General features: G+C 43.8%; 1 protein-coding gene across 1 annotated transcript; it reads right to left on the bottom strand.

Moving 5' to 3' along the window:
- Nucleotides 1-629: 629 nt before the first annotated feature.
- LOC122933985 (vomeronasal type-2 receptor 26-like) lies at nt 630-22733 on the bottom strand. Its single transcript, XM_044289082.1, has 4 exons — nt 22722-22733; nt 22383-22607; nt 22109-22232; nt 630-1531 (listed from the first exon to the last, which is right to left on the bottom strand). The coding sequence occupies exons 1-4, from the start codon at nt 22731-22733 to the stop codon at nt 630-632; spliced, it is 1263 nt and encodes a 420-aa protein (XP_044145017.1).
- Between the last annotated feature and the right edge of the window lie 1085 nt (nt 22734-23818).

The following is a 23818-nucleotide window of genomic DNA, read 5'->3' as shown; positions in this document are numbered from 1 at the left end:
CACTTTTCACCAATGTTATATGGGAGTCGGGCAAGAATAGGTAATCAATTCGGCTGTATGAGTTTTGTGGACGTGTGAGAAAAAAGTGTAATCCCTCTCTGTGGGATGAATAGTTCTCCAGACATCAACCAGACGCATCTCCGCTAACGCCATTATCAATTTTTACCATTTGTTTCCTAGGAACTTTGGGTGGTCCTTGGGACGGGGTGTCTAATGAGATATTAAGATCACCTCCCACTATCAGCATGCCTTCAGTATAGTCTCTAATCGTCTTGAGCGTCCCTAGTAACCAAGGAACTTGGCGTGAATTAGGTGCGTATACGTTGGCTATAGTGATTTTAAAATTGAAATTGAGCAAACGTCCACCTGGGTCAATGTAGGATTTAACGAGATGAAAAGGGATGGAGGAACTGAGTTCTTGAATTTAGGAACCATTGGTTCCAGTGTGGTATTTTGAGCGATAAAAAACTTTCTGTTCTTAATTTATGACTAAACGGTACTTTCAACTTTCAATTTGATATGATAGAGAAAAGCTAAAACAAGGACTCTGGTCACAGAAGATAAAGGCAAGGGAGGAAGACTGGCTAATTCTATGGGCTAAAACTAACATATTTGATCATAATGCTCTTTTATTGTTGTATAAAAATTAGATTGGACTTTATGTTCATTTCTGGTCTCATTAAAATAATGTAACATTTGGGAATGAAGATACAGCCCAGAAGTCCAGCACTGGAAGATGAGATAGAGAAGATCTCCACAGCAACCATGTATTTCCCCTTGGTGCTGAGGTAGGCCGGGATGAAGGAGATCCACACACTGCAGAAGACCAGCATGCTGAAGGTGATGTACTGAGCCTCATTGAAGATGTCTGGAAGTTTCCTGGCCAAGAAGGCTACAATAAAGCTCAACATGGACAGGAATCCAATGTAGCCCATCGACAAGTAGAAAGCATGGGCAGATCCCTCATTACATTGTAAGATTATCTTTCCAACCTCTATCTCAGTGTTATAATCTGGGAATGGTGGAGAAAAACACAACCAGAGGACACAGATCACAACCTCTCCTATTGTACCAGTAATAAGTAATAATGTGGACAGATGTCTCCCCAGCCACTGCCTCAGTGTCCTGCCTGGTTGGATGGCACGAAAAGCCAGGACTACAGTGACTGTTTTAGCTAAAATGGAAGAAACTGCAAGACTAAAAATAATCCCAAAAGTAACCTGTCGTAGTAGACATGACATCCTTGTGGGACGTCCAATGAATAAGAAAGGACATAGAAATGAGAAGAGCAGAGACAGGAGCAGGATGTAGCTCAGGTTCTTGTTATTAGCTTTCACAATTGACGTGTTCTTGTGCTTTATAAATATCCCCAACACAACGACCGTCAGAGAACAGAAGAAGAGATTGATAATAATGAGAGATAATCCCAAGGTATCTTCATATGACAGGAAGTCAAGTGGTCGCGGGATACAGGCGTCTCTTCTCTCATTAGACCACTGGTCTTCAGGACACTCCGAGCATCTCTCCATATCTGAATAAAAGAAAATAAGATATTGGAAATGTGTGTAATTCATCAACTACAAAATAAGTTAAAAGGAAAATCTGAGTAATTTTTTTATTAGGTATTAGGAAAGATATTATAATAATAAAAATGCTTTTACTCTCTATCCTGAACCCCTCTATTCAAGTGGTTGACAGAGAGAGGACCTTTCCTCTGTCTACTCCTCAGCACTTTCGAATTTGATCACAGGGTGTTAATGCATTAGCATTGTAACTGGGGCATCTAAAATAGTCCCCCAGTCCTGACATCAGTGTCTGCCTATTAGACCATACTACGGACTGGTAACTGCTGTTTATAACAGCAGCTGAAGCTTAACGAAGATGGGTGTTGCAACAGGACAACAACCCAAAGCATAGAAGAAAATCAACAACAGAATGGCTTAAACCAGGCATGTCCAAACTGCGGCCCTCCAGCTGTTGCAAAACTACAACTCCCAGAATGCCATAATAGCTGTAAGCTATCCAGGCATGCTGGGAGTTGTAGTTTTGCAACAGCTGGAGGGCCGCAGTTTGGACATGCCTGGCTTAAACAGAAGAAAATACGCCTTCTAAAGTGGCCCAGTCAGAGTCCTGACTTCAACCCGAAAGCGATTTACATCAGACATCCCAAGAATATTGTTGAACTGAAACAGTTCTTTAAAGAGGAATGGTCAAGAATTACTCCTGACCGTTGTAAACGTCTGATCTGCAACTACAGGAAACGTTTGGTTGAAGTTATTGCTGCCAAAGGAGGTTCAACCAGTTATTAAATCCAAGGGTTCACATACTTTTTCCACCTGCACTGTGAAGGTTTACATGGTGTGCTCAATAAAAACATGTCAACATTTAATTCTTTGTGTGTTATTTGTTTAAAGGGCTTCTGTCACCCCCCCCCCCCCCCAAAAGTCATTTCTCGTTTTTTGGCTACTTAAAATCCTTATACAGCAATTTTTTAATATATAGTGCCGACTGAAGACCGATATGGCGCAGGCGCGAGATTTTGAACGCAAACAGGGCCAGCCAGAAGACGAGAGCGATCGCTGGCCCTGTCAATCAACAGGTGGAGGGGGCGTTTTTTTTAAAGCAGGATACGGCTGCTACCAGCAAGTAACCGCCCTACTTGCTGGTAGAGAGGTAATTTACATATTATAAATGTCTGTTTTTTAAAGAAACTAGTGAACGAAAAAGGCTAAGAGCACTATATATTGAAAAATTGCTGTATAAGGATTTTAAGTAGCCAAAAAACTAAAAAATTACTTTTGGGGGGGTGACAGAAGCCCTTTAAGGAGACTGTGATTGTCTATTGTTGTGACTTAGATGAAGATCAGATCACATTTTATGACCACTTTGTGCAGAAATCCATATCATTCCAAAGGGTTCACATACTTTTTCTTGCAACTGTATATATCTCTAGAGGAGGAAAGTATATTCTAGTCTTATTCAGGACACCAACCCGAACAGATGCAATACTAACAGCCTGTCCTGGACCAGGAATGGCACATGTACAGTATCTAGGGGTTAGCCTCCCATGCCTGGATACACATTTAAAGGGGTTATTCATAGTATAAAACATTCACCCCAATGCCTGGACCCCTCATATAGATTATAATTACCTCGCTCCCTGGCACCCTGTTAAATAATGAGATATAATATTAATTGATATGTAATTTAAAGGATGTATAACACTACATACTGACACCATCTATAGTAATACACTTGGTGATGGGAGGTCTGTATGGGAACGTCAAGTCCTATATTTGACGTCTCCATATATGACAATGTAGAAGCACATACATGTGCAAGACACGCCTGTATCTACGGTATAAATGATTGACAGAGACAGAGAAGGTGTCACGATAGGTAGGGAAGGGAACAGTAAACTGAAAGACAAACTAAACAATGGACTAGGCCCTACAAGCTAGGGAAAAACAAGGTCACCACCTAGCAATCCCTGACACACTTTACCTATGCTGCTAAGCCCATGTGCATATCTCAATGGTAGATATACACATGTCTCCGTGCCTAAGACTATAAGACACTAAACAGACCCTCCGCAATAGGGAAAAAGGGTTAAGAGACACTCAGCGCCTTCTACCACCGAAAGCACTAGCGTCTTCACTAGAAGCCTAGACCAAACAGAAACCAAAAGGGGAAAAAGAAGGGAAAAGACTTATCTGATACAAGAAGGAGCAGACGATCCACCAAGCATCCAAAGCTCACACAAGGTAGAACTATAACCCACAAAGGCTATAGGGAGAGGGAGGAATAAATAGCCTCCCCAATGACCAAACTAACCACACCTAATAGGAGGTGGGATTCTGTTCAAGCCCATACAAAACAAACTGTCAGATCGCGTCACGTGCAGCAACTCTGACAGATCATCTCAGAACACCCACAGGGAAGGGCGTGACAGTACCCCCTCTACGGTGGACCTCCGGACACCCAGGCCCAACTTTATCTGGGTGTGCCCTATGAAAGGTATTAACATCGGTAGCCGGAACCCGCATTCTTTCCTCTGGACCGTATCCCCTCCAATGCACCAGGTACTGAAGGAAACCCCAAAGAACACGTGAATTGAAAATTCTAGAGATCTGAAACTCCAGATTACCATCAACCAAAACAGGAGGTGGAGGCAAAGGATATGGTTCCGCAGGTTCCACATATCTCTTCAACAAGGACTTGGGAAACACATTATGGATCTTCCAGGCCTGCGGAAGTTCCAGACGAAATGCCACTAGATTGACAATGGCCGAGATTTAATAAGGGCCAAAAAATCTTGGACCCAATTTTCAAGAGGGTACCTTCAGCTTAATGTTTTTTGTGGAAAACCACACCAAATCACCCACACACAGGTCTGGAACAGTCATACGTCTCTTGTCAGCCATCTGTTTATATATTTCACCAATTTTTTTCAAATTAACTTGAATCTTCTGCGAGATAGATGACAAAGAGGAAGAGAATCTCTCCTCTTCTGGTATCCCAGAAGATTAATTCCCAGAAAAAGTCCAAACTGAGTGTGAAAACCATATGCGTAAAAAAAATGGTGACTTATCAGTTGACTCCTGCCTACGATTGTTCAAGGCAAACTCAGCTAAAGACAAGAACGAGGACCACTCATCCTGATTCTCAGCGATAAAACACCTCAAATAGGTCTCCAGATTTTGGTTAGTGCGCTCAGTTTGACCATTCGACTGAGGATGGAAAGCCGAAGAGAAACTGAATACCCAGACGAGAACAAAACGCCCTCCAAAACCTGGAAACAAATTGCGTCCACCTGTCAGACACCAAATCAGAGGGAATGCCATGTAATTTCACAATGTTGTCAATAAAAACCTGAGCAAGAGTTTTCACATTGGGCAAATCTGATAATGGTACAAAGTGAGCCATCTTGCTGAAGCGGTCCACTACCACCAAAATCACAGTTTTCCCAGAGGAACTTGGCAAATCAGTAATGAAGTTAATGGACAAATGCTTCCAAGGACAAGATGGGATGGACAAAGGAAGAAGAGATCCTGATGGCCGAATGTGTGCCAACTTCGCGCGTGCACAGGTCTCAAAAGCTGCTACATAACTCTCAACACTTTTACGCAACCCAGGCCACCAGAATCTCCAGGAAATAAGATCTACAGTGGATCTACTTCCAGGATGTCCCGCAAGGACAGTATCATGATATTCCTTTTTATCGAGGTTCAGAAGGAACAAACAACTCGCCTGGAGGACAAGGATCAGGTGCCTCCTCTTGAGCCCCCAACACTTCCGTCTCCAGCTTGGGGTAAAGAGCGGAAACCACCACCCTATCAGCCAAAATCGTAGCGGGATGCTCCGAATCTCCCCCCTCCCCTGGAAAGCTACGTGACAACGCATCCACTTTGACGTTTTTAATTCCAGGGCAATAGGTGACCACAAAATTGAACCTAGTAAAAAACAATGACCATCTAGCCTGCCTAGGATTTAAACGCTTTGCAGATTGCAGGTAGGCCAGATTCTTATGGCCAGTAAATATTGTAATTGGATGGGTAGCCCCTTCTAGCTAATGGTGCCACTCTTCAAAGGCCAATTTGATGGCCAACAACTCTCTATTCCCAACATCATAATTTCTTTCGGCGGCCGAGAGTTTCTACGAGAAAAAAGCACACGGTTGCCATTTGCTAGGAGAGGGACCCTGCAACAAGACTGCTCCGACTCCCACTTCTGACACGTCAACCTCTACAATGAAGGGTTGAGACACATCAGGTTGCATCAGAATAGGCGCAGAAACAAAACATTTCTTATTAGCAGAAAAAGCCTGTAATGCCTCATCCGACCAAACAGAGAAGTCAGCGCCCTTCCTAGTCATATCTGTCAAAGGTTAGACAATGGTGGAATAATTCAGGATTAATTTTCTGTAGTAATTAGTTCTCCGGCCGATCCCATTCCAGTACCACACGGACCTTTTCGGGATCCATATGAAAACCGGAAGCAGAAAGCAAGTACCCCAAAAATGGCAGCTCCTGAACAGCAAACACACACATTTTTCCAACTTAGCATACAATTTATTCTCCCAAAGGATCAATAACACTTGTCTCAAATGATCTTGATGAGTCTTCATATCGGGAGAGTTTTCATTTTTATCTTCATTCTTAGTTATATACTATTCAGCAGCTGCCATCTCCCGAGATGGCTGCTAAACATTCTGATGGGACAATTTGGTAGGCTAAAGCGTAATTGAACAAAAGAGGAACAATTGGAAATGGAAGCCGAGGATATGAAAGTTTGTTTTTTAAATAAAAACTATCCATCAAATATAGTAGAAGAATCTCTATCCAAAATAAAAAAGATAGAATTTTTTTTTTTCAAATCTAAGAATGAAGATGAAAATTAAAACAAAAATAAAAACAAAAAAAAAGAAACAAAAATGGGTGTATGGATTTGAAAGATGGAACTCTGCGGATTATTTTGCCCTTTAATTCTGAATATAAAAAAACGGAACAAATTGTTAGACGTTATTGGCACCACATCCTACATGATAAGACCATAGTCCATTAATTTTGAAAAATCCACAATTTGTGTATACAAAAGCGCAAAATCTAGGATGTAAAGTAGCACCAATGACCAAACAAATTATAAAAAAGAAAGGGATTTCGCAACATTGGGATCACCTAAAAGGATTTTATAGGTGTCGGAGGTGCTCTAACTGCAAACAAACCACCTTCCAAAGAAAGACCGTGGAAGTGCAATCCACTCAGAATCATTTAAGGATAGAAATAAACAAGCTTCTGACATGCAATTCTGTCAATGTACTGTATTTAATCCAATGCCCTTGTGGCAAACAGTATATAGGACGCACCAAGAGACTACTAAAAATGAGAATAGCGGAACATATCACAAATATAAAGAAAGGCTATGAAAAACACACCTTGTCCAGACATTTTAAACATCATCATAATCAGAACCCCCCAGGTCTAATGTTTATAGCATTTGAAAAAGTAACCAAACATTGGAGGGGGGTGATCATATACAGTATCTAGGATGTCCCGACAGGAATCAAGAAGGATTTTTGAGTTCGATAGTATTCAACCCAATGGCTTAAATGCTGAACTAGAAATCTTTGGTTTCCTGTGAAATAGGACACCCCTGGTTGACGGACGACGGGGGTCTCTGTTTGTTATCAGCACCCCGTCTTCCCTTGACGAGGGGCCTCCTATATAACCACATACTCCCTAGAGGTTTTAATTTTTACATATTCTACATTTTTACATTTTTATATTTTTCACTTGAGGAAAGAATATTGATATATGTTCTATATATTTTATATATATATATATATATATATATATATATATACACTCACCTAAAGAATTATTAGGAACACCTGTTCTATTTCTCATTAATGCAATTATCTAGTCAACCAATCACATGGAAGTTGCTTTAATGCATGTAGGGTTGTGGTCCTGGTCAAGAAAATCTCCTGAACTCCAAACTGAATGTCAGAATGGGAATGAAAGGTGGGCTACAACAGCAGAAGACCCCACCGGGAACCACTCATCTCCACTACAAATAGGAAAAAGCTCACCAAAATTGGACTGTTGAAAACTGGAAAAATGTTGCCTGGTCTGATGAGTCTCGATTTATGTTGAGACATTCAAATGGCAGAGTCCGAATTTGGGAGTAAACAGAATGAGAACATGTATCCATCATGCCTTGTTACCACTGTGCAGGCTGGTGGTGGTGGTGTAATGGTGTGGGGGATGTTTTCTGGGCACACTTTAGGCCCCTTAGTGCCAATTGGCCATCGTTTAAATGCCACGGGCTACCTGAGCATTGTTTCTGACCATGTCCATCCCTTCATGACCACCATGTACCCATCCTCTGATGGCTACTTCCAGCAGGATAATGCACCATGTCACAAAGCTTGAATCATTTCAAATTATTTTCTTGAACATGACAATGAGTTCACTGTACTAAAATGGCCCCCACAGTCACCAGATCTCAACCCAATAGAGCATCTTTGGGATGTGGTGGAACAGGAGCTTCGTGCCCTTGGATATGCATCCCTCAAATCTCCATCAACTGCAAGATGCTATCCTATCAATATGGGCCAACATTTCTAAAGAATGCTATCAGCACCTTGTTGAATAAATACCATGTAGAATTAAGGCAGTTCTGAAGGCAAAAGCGGGTCCAACACCGTATTAGTATGGTGTTCCTAATAATTCTTTAGGTGAGTGTATATATATATATTATTTTATATATTTTTATACATTCTTTATGTATTTTTATATGATATCTTAAAGAAGCATAAGGATGAAATAATTTAAATCTTTGGGATGTTTTGAAATCCCTATACAGAGGATTTGGAGGCGACAAATAATTCTTGTGGCTTTGACAGATAAAGAGAATAAATAAATAACACAAAAAAGACAAAAAAAATCCATAAAAATGTAAAGAGACTATTCCGGATTCTATTCCTGTTTTTTTTTTATTGACCTGGACACAATAAAAAGATTGATGTGAAGTATGCTTGACCACTGAGGAAGGAGCGAGTTTACACTCCAAAACATGTTTGGGTGAACAAGTATACTAACACAGAAAACAACATTGCTGGAGCGCTCCAGAAAGAAGAAAAGTAAAGACTCATGGTAAACTGACCTATTCCTATACAAGTGGAACACCGGCAGCAAAGTAAAAAGGCGAACCAAATATCTGCGGGGCGAATCTGAACTACACAGAGATGCCTCCATAACACGAGGGACGCCGAATCTGGAGGACAGCTGCGATTGGAGTTTCCAAAAAGAACAGGATAAAGGTCAGTCTGCTCTCAGAAATTGTGTGGGACGCTGCACTAATGCCTCTTTCAGACGGGCGTTGCGGGAAAATGTGCGGGTGCGTTGCGGGAACACCCGCGATTTTTCAGCGCGAGTGCAAAACATTGTAATGCGTTTTGCACTCGCGTGAGAAAAATCGTGCATGTTTAGTACCCAAACCCGAACTTCTTCACAGAAGTTCGGGTCTGGGATCGGTGTTCTGTAGATTGCATTATTTTCCCTTATAACATGGTTATAAGGGAAAATAATAGCATTCTGAATACAGAATGCATAGTAAAATAGCGCTGGAGGGGTTAAAAAAGTAAATAAAAATTTAACTCACAATAATTTAACTCACTTTAGTCCACTTGATCGCGTAGCCCGGCATCTCTTCTGTCTGCTTTGCTGAACAGGACCTGTGGTGAGCATTCATTTCAGGAACAGGACCTGTGGTGACTTCACTCCGGTCATCATATGATCCATCACCATGGTAAAAGATCATGTGATGGAACAAAGGAGACAGACGAGACGCCGGGCAGTGCGATCAAGTGGACTAAGGTGAGTTAAATTATTATTTTATTTTTTAACCCCTCCAGCCCTATTTTACTATGCATTCTGTATTCAGAATGCTATTATTTTCCCTTATAACCATGTTATAAGGAAAATAAAAATGATCGGGTCTCCATCCCAATCGTCTCCTAGCAACCGCGCGTAAAAAAATCGCACCGCATCCGCACTTGCTTGCGGATGCTTGTGATTTCCACGCAACCCTATTCATTTCTATGGGGTCTGCGTTACGTGAAAAACGCACAAAATAGAGCATGCTGTGATTTTCACGCAACGCATAAGTGATGCGTGAAAATCACCGCTGATGTGAACAGACCCATAGAAATGAATGGGTTGGTATTCAGTGCGGGTGCATGAGTCCTCCGGGGGATCCTTACTCCAAATAAGCATACACTATATTTGGAGAGGATTACCAAACCAGTTATGATTAGAGATGAGCGAATCAAATCCCACAAAGTGGAATTTGATCCGAATTTCAGGATAAATTAGATTCGCCTAGACTCCTCGTGTTTCATGTCAGTGAATCGATTTATCCTGAAATAGTATAAAAAAACAAAAGAAATCTAACTTACCGCCTCCATTTGCTCACGACGGGCCGCCAGCCTCCATCTTGCTTGAAGATATCAGCTGAAAACCCATGAGGCGTGAGATTACATCACCATGCCGCCCGGCGTGATTACATCATACGTCACCAAGCCAGCTGGCGTGATAATGTAATCTCGCGCCGCACAGGATTTCAGCCGAGATTTCCTGGCAAGATGGCGGCGGTCGGCTCATCGCAAGCAAATAAAGGCGGTAAGTTTGAAATAATGATATGATATTTTTTATTGTTAATTTTATACTAATTTTAAACTCAGATGCCGCAATCATGTATGAATGCGGCATCTGAGGGGTACAATGACAGGGGTGGGACTATCACAGCTCTCTGTCATTGCACCCTCTACTTTATACAAAGGAATAAAATAAAAAAAATTGGCGAAGCAGCCAAATCGAATTTTTAAGAAATTCGCTCATCTCTAGTTATGATGTATAGTTGGGGTTTGTACCGAATTTTGGGGTGTCTGTGACAGGGACCCGAACCCGGACATTTTCGTAAAAGTCCGGGTTCAGTGTTCGTCGCTTTCTTGGCGCTTTTTGAAAAGGTGCAAAGCAGCCAATCAACAAGCGTCATACTACTTGCCCCAGGAGGCCGTCACAGCCATGCCTACTATTGGCATGGCTGTGATTGGCCAGTGCAGCATGTGGCCCAGCCTCTATTTAAACTGGAGTCACATAGCGCCGCCCGTCACTCTGCTCTGATCAGCATAGGGAGAGGTTGCAGCTGCGACGTTAGGGCAAGATTAGGCAGTGATTAACTCCTCCAAAATACCTCATTCAGAGATCGATCTGCAGCTGTGGATGATTGTACTGCTGCTATTGAATTGCTCACTGTTTTTAGGCTGCCCAGAGCGTTTTTCAGTCACTTTTTACTGGGGTGATAGGTGGCCATTTTGCGTCTTGAGGTGCGCCAGCACAAGCTGCCACCAAGTGCATTTAACCCTCAATAGTGTGGTTGTTTTTTGGCTAAATCCTACATCAGGGTGAAGCTGTCACACCAAGTGCATTTAACCATCAATAGTCTGGTTATTTTTGGGCCATATACTACATCAGGGGCAAGCTGTCACCAAGTGCATTTAACCCTCAATGGTGTGGTTGTTTTTTGGCTAAATCCTACATCAGGGTCAAGCTGTCACACCAAGTGCATTTGACCAGCAATAGTGTGATTATTTTTTGGCCATATACTACATCAGGGGCAAGCTGTCACCAAGTGCATTTAACCCTCAATGGTGTGGTTGTTTTTTGGCTAAATCCTACATCAGGGTCAAGCTGTCACACCAAGTGCATTTAACCAGCAATAGTGTGGTTATTTTTTGGCCATATACTACATCAGGGTCAAGCTGTCACCAAGTGCATTTAACCCTCAATGGTGTGGTTGTTTTTTGGCTAAATCCTACATCAGGGTCAAGCTGTCACACCAAGTGCATTTAACCATCAATAGTCTGGTTATCTTTTGGCCATATACTACATCAGGGGCAAGCTGTCACCAAGTGCATTTAACCCTCAATGGTGTGGTTGTTTTTTGGCTAAATCCTACATCAGGGTCAAGCTGTCACACCAAGTGCATTTAACCAGCAATAGTGTGGTTATTTTTTGGCCATATACTACATCAGGGTCAAGCTGTCACCAAGTGCATTTAACCCTCAATGGTGTGGTTGTTTTTTGGCTAAATCCTACATCAGGGTCAAGCTGTCACACCAAGTGCATTTAACCATCAATAGTCTGGTTATCTTTTGGCCATATACTACATCAGGGGCAAGCTGAGCCTGTAACCAAGTGTATTTAACCCTCAATAGTGTGGTTGGTCAAGCTGTCACACCAAGTGCATTTAACCATCAATAGTGTGGTTATTTTTTGGCCATATCCCAGTCTAATTCTGTCAGTAAACGTATACCTGTCACCCAGCGCCTAAATAATAGGCCTCAAATTTATATCCAGCTAAATCTGTCGTTACTGCTGTGGCTGGTCAAGTTATTTAGTGTCCGTCAAATCACAGTTTTTGTTCTGGGTTGAAATACAATTCCCAATTTAGCAATTTACTAATTTAGTGGTTTCTGCTGTATCAGAGCTATTTTAAATCTATCCCTAAAAGGGTATATAAGATTCAAGGTGCACATGGGGTCATTCTGAATAACTTCACACACACGCTACTGTGCATTTCCAAGTCTAATTCTGTCAGTAAACCTATACCTGTCACCAGGCGCCTAAATACTAGGCCTCAAATTTATATTCAGCTAAATCTGTCGTTACTGCTGTGGCTGTTTAAGTTATTTAGCGTCTGTCAAAGCACAGTTTTTGTTCTGGGTTGAAATAGAATTCCCAATTTAGCAATTTCCTAATTTAGTGGTTTCTGCTGTATCAGAGCTACTTTAAATCTATCCCTAAAAGGGTATATAAGATCCAAGGTGCACATAGGGTAATTCTGAATAACTTCACACACACGCTACTGTGCATTTCCAAGTCTAATTCTGTCTGTAAACCTATACCTGTCACCAAGCGCCTAAATACTAGGCCTCAAATTTATATTCAGCTAAATCTGTCGTCACTGCTGTGCCTGTATTAGTGTAATACGGTACCTAAATAGATACCCAGATAGTGTTAGGTGTCTGTAAAAAAAGGCCTGAATTTGAATTCAATACATTGGGCCAAATAATATTTTTCTTATTGTGGTGAACGGTAACAATGAGGAAAACATCTAGTAAGGGGCGCGGACATGGTCGTGGTGGTGTTAGTGGACCCTCTGGTGCTGGGAGAGGACGTGGCCGTTCTGCCACAGCCACACGTCCTAGTGTACCAACTACCTCAGGTCCCAGTAGCCGCCATAATTTACAGCGATATTTGGTGGGGCCCAATGACGTTCTAAGGATGGTAAGGCCTGAGCGGGTACAGGCATTAGTCAATTGGGTGGCCGACAGTGGATCCAGCACGTTCACATTATCTCCCACCCAGTCTTCTGCAGTAAGCGCACAGATGGCACCTGAAAACCAAGCCCATAGGTCTGTCACATCACCCCCATGCATACCAGGGAAACTGTCTCAGCCTCAAGTTATGCAGCAGTCTCTTATGCTGTTTGAAGACTCCGCTGGCAGGGTTTCCCAAGGGCATCCACCCAGCCCTTCCCCAGCGGTGGAAGACATAGAATGCACTGACGCACAACCACTTATGTTTCCTGATGATGAGGACATGGGAATACCACCTCAGCATGTCTCTGATGATGACGAAACACAGGTGCCAACTGCTGCGTCTTTCTGCAGTGTGCAGACTAAACAGGAGGTCAGGGATCAAGACTGAGTGGAAGACGATGCAGGGGACGATAAGGTCCTAGACCCCACATGGAATAAAGGTCGTGCCACTGACTTTCACAGTTCGGAGGAAGAGGCAGTGGTGAGACCGAGCCAACAGCGTAGCAAAAGAGGGAGCAGTGAGCAAAAGCAGAACACCCGTCGCCAAGAGACTCCGCCTGCTACTGACTGCCGCCATCTGGGACTGAGCACCCCAAAGGCAGCTTCAAGGAGTTCCTTGGCATGGCACTTCTTCAAACAATGTGCTGACGACAAGACCCGAGTGGTTTGCACGCTGTGCCATCAGAGCCTGAAGCGAGGAATTAACGTTCTGAACCTTAGCACAACCTGCATGACCAGGCACCTGCATGCAAAGCATGAACTGCAGTGGAGTAAACACCTTAAAAACAAGGAAGTCACTCAGGCTCCCCCTGCTACCTCTTCTGCTGCTGCCGCCTCGGCCTCTTCTGCTGCTGCCGCCTCGGCCTCTTCCTCCGCTTCTGGAGGAACGTTGGCACCTGCCGCCCAGCAAACAGGGGATGTACCACCAACAACACCACCTCCATCACCAAGCATCTCAACCATGTCACACGGCAGCGTTCAGCTCTCCATATCACAAACATTTGAGAGAAAGCGTAAATTCCCACCTAGCCACCCTCGATCCCTGGCTCTGAATGCCAGCATTTTTTAACTACTGGCCTATGAAATGCTGTCATTTAGGCTGTAGGACACAGACAGCTTCAAACAGCTCATGTCGCTTGCTGTCCCACAGTATGTTGTTCCCAGCCGACACTACTTCTCCAAGAGAGCCGTGCCTTCCCTGCACAACCAAGTATCCAATAAAATCAAGTGTGCACTGCGCAACGCCATCTGTGGCAAGGTCCACCTAACCACAGATACGTGGACCAGTAAGCACGGCCAGGGACGCTATATCTCCCTAACTGCACACTGGGTAAATGTAGTGGCAGCTGGGCCCCAGGCGGAGAGCTGTTTGGCGCACGTCCTTCCGCCGCCAAGGATCGCAGGGCAACATTCTTTGCCTCCTGTTGCCACCTCCTCCTACTCAGCTTCCTCCTCCTCTTCTTCCACCTGCTCATCCAGTCAACCACACACCTTCACCACCAACTTCAGCACAGCCCGGGGTAAACGTCAGCAGGCCATTCTGAAACTCATATGTTTGGGGGACAGGCCCCACACCGCACAGGAGTTGTGGTGGGGTATAGAACAACAGACCGACGAGTGGTTGCTGCCGGTGAGCCTCAAGCCCGGCCTGGTGGTGTGCGATAATGGGCGAAATCTCGTTGCAGCTCTGGGACTAGCCGGTTTGACGCACATCCCTTGCTTGGCATATGTGCTGAATTTGGTGGTGCAGAAGTTCATTCACAACTACCCCGACATGTCAGAGCTGCTGCATAAAGTGCGGGCCGTCTGTTCGCGCTTCCGGCGTTCACATCCTGCCGCTGCTCGCCTGTTTGCGCTACAGCTTAACTTCGGCCTTCCCGCTCACCGCCTCATATGCGACGTGCCCACCAGGTGGAACTCCACCTTGCACATGCTGGACAGACTGTGCGATCAGCAGCAGGCCATAGTGGAGTTTCAGCTGCAGCACGCACGGGTCAGTCGCACTACGGAACAGCACCACTTCACCACCAATGACTGGGCCTCCATGCGAGACCTGTGTGCCCTGTTGCGCTGTTTCGAGTACTCCACCAACATGGCCAGTGGCGATGACGCCGTTATCAGCGTTACAATACCACTTCTATGTCTCCTTGAGAAAATACTTAGGGCGATGATGGAAGAGGAGGTGGCCCAGGAGGAGGAGGAGGAGGAGGAAGAGGGGTCATTTTTAGCACTTTCAGGCCAGTCTCTTCGAAGTGACTCAGAGGGAGGTTTTTTGCAACAGCAGAGGCCAGGTACAAATGTGGCCAGCCAGGGCCCACTACTGGAGGACGAGGAGGACGAGGATGAGGAGGAGGTGGAGGAGGATGAGGATGAAGCATGGTCACAGCGGGGTGGCACCCAATGCAGCTCGGGCACATCACTGGTGCGTGGCTGGGGGGAAACGCAGGACGATGATGATACGCCTCCCACAGAGGACAGCTTGTCCTTACCCCTGGGCAGCCTGGCACACATGAGCGACTACATGCTGCAGTGCCTGCGCAACGACAGCAGAGTTGCCCACATTTTAATGTGTGCGGACTACTGGGTTGCCACCCTGCTGGATCCACGGTACAAAGACAATGTCCCCACCTTACTTCCTGCACTGGAGCATGATAGGAAGATGCGCGAGTACAAGCGCACATTGGTAGACGCGCTACTGAGAGCATTCCCAAATGTCACAGGGGAACAAATGGAAGCCCCATGGCAAGGCAGAGGAGGAGCAAGAGGTTGCCAAGGCAGCTGTGTCACGGCCAGCTCCTCTGAGGGCAGGGTTAGCATGGCAGAGATGTGGAAAAGTTTTGTCAACACTCCACAGCTAACTGCACCACCACCTGATACGCAACGTGTTAGCAGGAGGCAACATTTCACTAACATGGTGGAACAGTACGTGTGCACACCCCTCCACGTACTGACTGATGGTTTGGCCCCATTCAACTTCTGGATCTCCAAATTGTCCACGTGGCCAGAGCTAGCCTTTTATGCCTTGGAGGTGCTGGCCTGCCCGGCGGCCAGCATTTTGTCTGAACGTGTATTCAGCACGGCAGGGGGCGTCATTACAGACAAACGCAGCCGCCTGTCTACAGCCAATGTGGACAAGCTGATGTTCATAAAAATGAACCAGGCATGGATCCCACAGGACCTGTCCATCCCTTGTCCAGATTAGACATTAACTACCTCCCCTTAACCATATATTATTGTACTCCAGGGCACTTCCTCATTCAATCTTATTTTTATTTTCATTTTACCATTATATTGCGAGGCTACCCAAAGTTGAATGAACCTCTCCTCTGTCTGGGTGCCGGGGCCTAAATATATGCCAATGGACTGTTCCAATGTTGGGTGACGTGAAGCCTGATTCTCTGCTATGACATGCAGACTGATTCTCTGCTGACATGAAGCCAGATTCTGTGTTACGGCACCTCTCTCCTCTGCCTGGGTGCTAGGCCTAAATATATGACAATGGACTGTTACAGTGGTGGCTGACGTGAAGCCAGATTCTCTGCTATGGGACCTCTCTCCAATTGATATTGGTTCATTTTTATTTATTTTATTTTTATTCATTTCCCTATCCACATTTGTTTGCAGGGGATTTACCTACACGTTGCTGCCTTTTGCAGCCTTCTAGCTCTTTCCTGGGCTGTTTTACAGCCTTTTTAGTGCCGAAAAGTTCGGGTCCCCTTTGACTTCAATGGGGTTCGGGTTCAGGACGTAGTTCGGATCGGGTTCGGAACCCGAACATTTCCGGGAAGTTCGGCCGAACTTCTCGAATCCGAACATCCAGGTGTCCGCTCAACTCTAGTTATGATATATATTTTTTAATACACATATTTATATTACATTTGGTGATATTTTACACACCCGCATCGCTCTTGAACCACGCACAACAACCTCTGCATTTCCTTTTCGCGGGAGGCACTAGGGACGCTCGTCCCCGTCACGGCCTAAATAACCCTTTTAAGCAGATAGAACATCTGCAGAACAATCGTCACATCCCACGGTGGATTTTGTGTATGTGAACTTGAACTGCAGCATCCTGTTCAATCAGGTACAAAAGAGTTTGCCTGCCATTAGAACATAAAATTTACAGTTTGCGAACGGCGAACGCGAATTTCCTCAAATGTTCACGAACGGGCGAACCAGGCGAACCGCCATAGACTTCAATAGGCAGGCGAATTTTAAAACCCACAGGGACTCTTTCTAGCCACAGTAGTGATGGAAAAATTGTTTCAAGGGGACTAACACCAGGACTGTGGCATGCCGGAGGGGGATCCATGGCAAATCTCCCATGGAAAATGACATAGTTGACGCAGAGTTGGGTTTTAATCCATAAAGGGCATAAATCACCTAACAATCCAATTTTTTTGAACAACGTGGTTTAAAACATCCAGTGTGTGTATACGATCTGGTATGATGTTGTATCGATCAGGTAGTGTAAGGGTTACGCCCGCTTCACAGACATTGACAAACCAAACTTCCTTTTAATGCACCGCAAACCACCGCAAACAGTCCATTTGCCCAACCGCAAACTCCCCATTTGCACAAGGTTGGATACGAACCTAGCCATGTCCCGTTGATGTCATTGAAGGTTTCTTCGTCCACCCAGCCACGTACAACACCAAGGGTCCTGAAAGGTGAATTGAATTGATTTTTTGAACAGGGAGATGGTTAAAAAAACGCTGGCTCCCTCCCCTTTGTTTGAATCCACGGTCACTGCGTCTGCGCCGTGCAATTTACTCTCACACCCGATAGGAGTGGTATTTTCTGTAGTTCTCTTCTCATCAGTTTAATCCCTGTTACGTCCTTAATCTGGGGTCCATTTATTGAATAGTGATGAGCGGCAGGTGCCATATTCGATTTCGACGAAATTCGATAGAACATTCGTTTTATATTCGTCGAAATCGAATATTCGTCATTATTCTTGTTAATATGCAATTTAAATAATCGAATTTCGATTTTAACTTAAAGGCTACTCTCCTATTGAAATAGCAATGCGATTAATTCAAGTTATAATAATCAAATTTCGATTTTAACTTAGCACTGCTATATTCCATATTCGTTAATTCTAGCCTAATATGGAATATAGCAGTGCTAAGTTAAAATCGAAATTCAATTATTATAACTTAAATTAATCGCATTGCTATTTCAACTTGGACCTGGTTTACTATGGTTGGCTTGGTAGAATTAGCGAATATGACGAATATATATGCGATTACAAGACTGCTTTAAAAAAAAAAAAAAAATTGAATAATTATAATACCTGATAATTATTATAATTATTCTATTTATAAAAAAAAGCAAAGTAATATAATCGCATAGCGAATTAAACTTAGCTGTCTCTATAGTAAACTTTCCTATATGATTGCTAGAATTAGTGAAGTTGATGAATAGGTAGCTAAAACGAAGATGCAGAATACTTCGTTATCTTCGTTTTGTGGAATATGACGAATACATTTGTCATATTCGCTAATTCTACTCTCCTATTGAAATCGCAATGCGATTAATTCAAGTTATAATAATCGAATTTCGATTTTAACTTAGCACTGCTATATTCCATATTAGGCTAGAATTATGGAATATAGCAGTGCTAAGTTAAAATCGAAATTCGATTATTATAACTTGAAAAAATCGAATTGCGATTTCAAAGTAATTCTCAAATCCGACAGTACATTGTTGTATATGGAGACGTTCCCATGAGCACGGAAGTCGGCAGAAGCGGCAACGGGCACTGACTGGAGCAGCCAGGAAGCCAGGAATCCAAAGGACAGGTAAGAACAACTTTAGGGAAGTGGGAAAGAAAAAAATATAACAATAAAAAAAAACAAAAAAAAACAAATATTCGAAATATCGAATTTATATCACTATATTCGAAATATTCGCGAATCAGCGAAGTGCCGATATTCGCGAAAAAAATTTGATATTCGAATATTCGCGCTCAACACTATTATTGAATAGATTTTTCGAACAGGGAGATGGTTAAAAAAACGCTGGCTCCCTCCCCTTTGTTTGAATCCACGCCACGGTCACTGCGTCTGCGCCGTGCAATTTACTCTCACACCCGATATGTGCAGTATTTTCTTTAGTTCTCTTCTCATCAGTTTAATCCCTGTTACGTCGAATATCAGGGATTGCCTTTTGTGAAAAATAAATAAATTGGGCCGGGTACCTTCGACTGCCTTCACAGTGACAGACCAAACTCTGATACACCAAATTGAATTGATTTTAGGAACCGGGAGATGGAAAAAGCAGCTTGGTCGGTCCTCTTACTCCCAAGTTGGGGCACTGCGCATGCACGGAGCAATTTCTAATTAACGAACCATTACGACATCCTGAAATAATTTAGTTCTGAGCTCTGTACTTGCTTTGTATTGGAATTGATGGGGATTTTTTAAATTGTCTGCATTATTTCTACTAAACTATTAAGAGACTTTATTATGATTTTATTTTATTTTATGTATTAAAAACCCATACAACTTAAAAAAAATAAAAATAAAATAATGTTTTTTCTATGAAAAATTATCCAGCCGATCGCTTTTGGTCTGATCGTAATGAAGCAACGGCCTTATCATCTGGGGTGTGGCAACATTGCCAACACGCTCATAGAGGTGATGATCGCTTCATTGTGATACGCAAGCCCCTTCACCACAACAAGGTAACGATCACGAAAGGGAATTGACAATTGTATGTGCTTTTTTTTTTATTTTGTTTTGTTTTTGCATCCACAGTGCAGCACCAGAGGACAGAAAAATTAGGCATGTACACATTCCTGAAAAAAATTGTATTGTTTCAGACGCTGTTGTAGCAGCGGCCGGAAAAATTGATGTTTTCCAGGCAGAAAGGTGACTAAAACATTGCGGCTTGAACCCTAGTTGGTGGCAGAGAATTCACGAAAGTCATCCGGTATGCAGACATTAAATACAGCAGTGTGGGGACCATTTTGAGGCCAAGGCATGTCATCAGGCCTATTGTTAGTCAAACATATCCCCCACTGTCAGTCCCTTCGGGATCCATGCCTCATTCATCTTAATGAAGGTGAGGTAATCAACACTTTTTTGACCGAGGCGACTTCTCTTGTCAGTGACAATGCCTCCTGCTGCACTAAAGGTCCTTTCTGACAGGACACTTGAAGCGGGGCAGGCCAGAAGTTCTATCGCAAACTGGGATAGCTCAGGCCACAGGTCAAGCCTGCACACCCAGTAGTCAAGGGGTTCATCGCTCCTCAGAGTGTCGATATCTGCAGTTAAGGCGAGGTAGTCTGCCACCTGTCGGTCGAGTTGTTCTCTAAGGCTGGATCCCGAAGGGCTGTGGTGATGTGTAGGACTGAAAAAGCTCTGCATGTCCTCCATCAACAACACATCTGTAAAGCGTCCTGTCCTTGCCGCCGTGGTTGTGGTAGGAGAAGGATTACTTTCACCTCTTCCCCTGTTAGATTCCCGTTGTGCTGTGACATCCCCCTTATAAGCTGTGTAAACCAAATGTTTTAGTTTGCTTTTGAACTGCTGCATCCTTTCCGACTTTCGGCAATTTGGTAACATTTCAGCCACTTTCTGCTTATACCGGGGGTCTAGTAGCGTGGCCACCCAGTACAGGTCGTTCTCCTTCATCCTTTTTATACGAGGGTCCCTCAACAGACATGACAGCATCAAAGACCCCATTTGCACAAGGTTAGATGCCGAGCTACTCATTTCCCGTTCCTCGTCCTCACTGATGTCATTGACGGTCTGTTCTTCCCTCCAGCCACGCACAACACCACATGTCCCAGATAGGTGACAACAGCGAGCACCCTGGGATGCCTGCTGTGGTTGGTCTTCCTCCTCCTCAAAGCCACATTCCTCCTCTGACTCCTCTTCCTCATACTCCTCTTCCAGCGTTGCCGCAGGTCCGGCAAGCAATGATGACAAGGCTGTTTCTGGTGGTGATGGTTACCACAGCTCTTCCTCTTCACACTCATCTACAGCCTGACCCAGCACTCTACGCAGGGCACACTCCAGGAAGAAAACTAATATCGATTTCCCTATTAAATCAGCAGCAGCTACACTGTCCCTCCTCTCACTAAGAATGCAGCTTCTGAATGAATCTAAAATGGATGCTGTCCTGGAGGTGGGAGGGTCTGGGAGGGAGTGCCTGCTGCTGATTGGCTGGAATGTGTCTGCTGACTGTGAGGTACAGGGTCAAAGTTTGCTTTCCCATGTGTTCGCCCGCCGCGGCGAACGTGAACAAGCCATGTTCGCTGTGAACTGTTCGCCGGCGAATAGTTTGGGACATCACTAGCTATGAGTGGACCACCCTTTTGGTTGCATTGTATTGTGTAAAATATACACATGCACCCTACATCTGGATGCTTATGTCAGAGTCAGCTAGTGAAGTGATGGAAGATCACTAAAGAGACTCTTTGGCGTATAAATGACTTGTGCAGCCATGAGACCTGTCACATCCGTGAAAGTGCATTCTGTTTGTTAACTGCCAGTCCGCTGCATCCTAACAACTGTACTGATCTGTTTTAATTCTTCAGTCAAAGAAAAGGCTACTTTCACACTAGCGTTTTTGTTTGATGCCGCAGGGTTCAGCAAAAACGCTTCTGTTACTGATAAATGGATCCAGTTGTTTTATCTTTAACATACCTAAGACGGTTCCGTCATGAACTCTATTGAAAGTCAATGGGGGACGGATCCGTTTTCGATTGTGTCGGAGAAAACGAATCCGTCCCCCGTTGACTTTCATTGTGGTTCATGAGGTATCCATTTTGCTCTGCATCCCAGGACAGAAAGCAAACTGCATTCATGCTGCGGTTTGTTCTCCGGTATGAGAACGGAATGCATTTTGGACCATTCTGTTCTGTTCAGTTGCGTTTTGTCCCCATTGACAATGAATGGAGACAAAACTGAAGCAGTTTTTTTTCCAGTATTGAGACCCTATGATGGATCTCAATACGGGAATATAGAAACACTAGCGTGAAAGTAGCCTAAGAGTGAACAAAAATAAAAGTCAGAGCTGCCGTTAATACCCTTTTGGCTTAGTCACTGGTGGAAATCACAGATCAAACACTGTGTGAAAGCGGCCTTACCAAGTATATGGACATTCAGAACAAACAATCTGCTGCAATACAGGCTACTCTACTGAAAAGTGGGAATTTTTTGAACAGCTAGACAAATAGTTTGGACCCAATGATTATCCACCCCTCACCAGTCTGGTTGGAGATCTCGCCTTCTGCACAGGGGACACAGTAGTAGCAGCATTTCTGTTTTCCTTCCAGTGGGACTTTCCTGTATCCGGGGAGACAGCTCTCACTACAGGTGGATTGCGGTGTCTGGAATGAAGAGTCACAGGCTGACAATGTGCATTACCACCACTCGATCTTTACATCACATTGCAGAGAATGATTTGTAAGTAAAAGTTTTGACATAAAAAATCATTTACAGCTCTCTATGATAAAGAACATATCTTATGTAAAATTTACCATCAAAAATCGTGAATCCCATACTATAGAACTGTCATTTATAGAAAACTGTAGACGACCATTGTCTTCATGGAGATGTCCCACCGTTTGTGTCCCCACAGTACTGTTAGCGTACACATTGTAATTCACCAGATCAAATCTTGCTGGAAAATTTCCTTTCTCATCAAGGTGAATGGAATCTCCACCAGAAGTTGTAAAATGAACTCTTCTTATATATTGGTTGAGCTAAAAGTGAAATAACAAGAGAACAATAATGATGAGAAATCCAGGAGAACCAGATACTGACAGCAGATGATGATCCAGGGGTCCAGGAACAGAAGTAGTAGACCGTGGACTCACACTGGGAGCCATCATTTCATACTGGAATATTTCTGATGTTTACCCATCCATTTGAGGAGCCAATTTACTTTTAGCCGTTTCCTTCGGATATGGAGGCAATAAATAACTGTAAGTTATCTTTCCTTAACACACAAGCCATTGCTGTATTAAAGCATGTCCTTATCTCTAACCTGGATAAGTGCAATTCACCAGAGGCCATGAATTATCCACTGGGTATTTTGGTGTACATTAGAGATGAGCTATCCTTTTGAGAACTGGTTCGGTTCAGGTTTGCAGAATTTCTTTGTCACATGTCTCATGCTTTTTCATATTCCAAAGCTTCCAAAAATTGTCCCTTATCAGGGGCAGATGATGTATTTTCTATCCCATAACATGTGGTATGGGATTTAAAAAAACACTGGATTTTTGGGAGACCAAGCATCCAAATTTAGGCCTTAATGGGGTCAGAATGGCTACCCATATAACAATCACAAGAGTTAATTGTCAGAAGAATATTTGGTTTAAATTCTCCCTTTTAATTGGGAGCCGTGCCATCGGGATGTGGAAAGGGTAGGGTATTACAGGCACGTGGTCGCAATAGTAGCAGCAACAGAAGCAGCATAGCATGGAACGTACTGTACAAGACAATAGGTTGGCTGTCTATGGGTAACAGTTGGGGTAGAAGTAGTATTAGTAGTGGTAGTAGCAGTGATACCGTAGGGTTTATAATGGTCGAAGTAGGAGATTATCAGTGAGGAGTAGCAGCTGAGTTGGTAGCAGCAGCAGCCATATGGTACATGTTGGCAGACAGACAGTAACAGAGGCATGGTGGTGGAAGTGTCATGATGGCAGCAGCAGACATACTGAACATGATTGTAGGCAGACAGCAACAGAAGCAAGCTAGGGCACCATCACCAATGCCAAATCTATTCATCTGCCTCAGGCAGGCTTGGTTCATTTTAACAAAAGTGATGTTTTAGACACTGAAGGGGGAGAACTTGGTCTGTTTGAATGTCATTGTGCCCCCCGCCACTCTGAAAGCCATCTCTGAGATGACACTAGAGGTTGCGCAAGAAACAATACAGAGAACATATTGGATCAGTTAGGGCCACTGTTTT

Source organism: Bufo gargarizans, chromosome 4 (genome assembly GCF_014858855.1).
Source record: "Bufo gargarizans isolate SCDJY-AF-19 chromosome 4, ASM1485885v1, whole genome shotgun sequence".
Lineage (NCBI taxonomy): Eukaryota > Metazoa > Chordata > Amphibia > Anura > Bufonidae > Bufo > Bufo gargarizans.
This window is presented reverse-complemented; position numbering and strand designations above follow the sequence as displayed.

What these genes read in the sequence shown, in the direction of transcription:
- LOC122933985 (XM_044289082.1), bottom strand. An exon ending in GGGATTCACGATTTTTGATG is followed by an intron (nt 22,233 to 22,382) that starts GTAAATTTTACA and finishes TCTTCATTCCAG; the next exon opens with ACACCGCAATCCACCTGTAG. An exon ending in CGAGATCTCCAACCAGACTG is followed by an intron (nt 1,532 to 22,108) that starts GTGAGGGGTGGA and finishes TCTTTTATTCAG; the next exon opens with ATATGGAGAGATGCTCGGAG.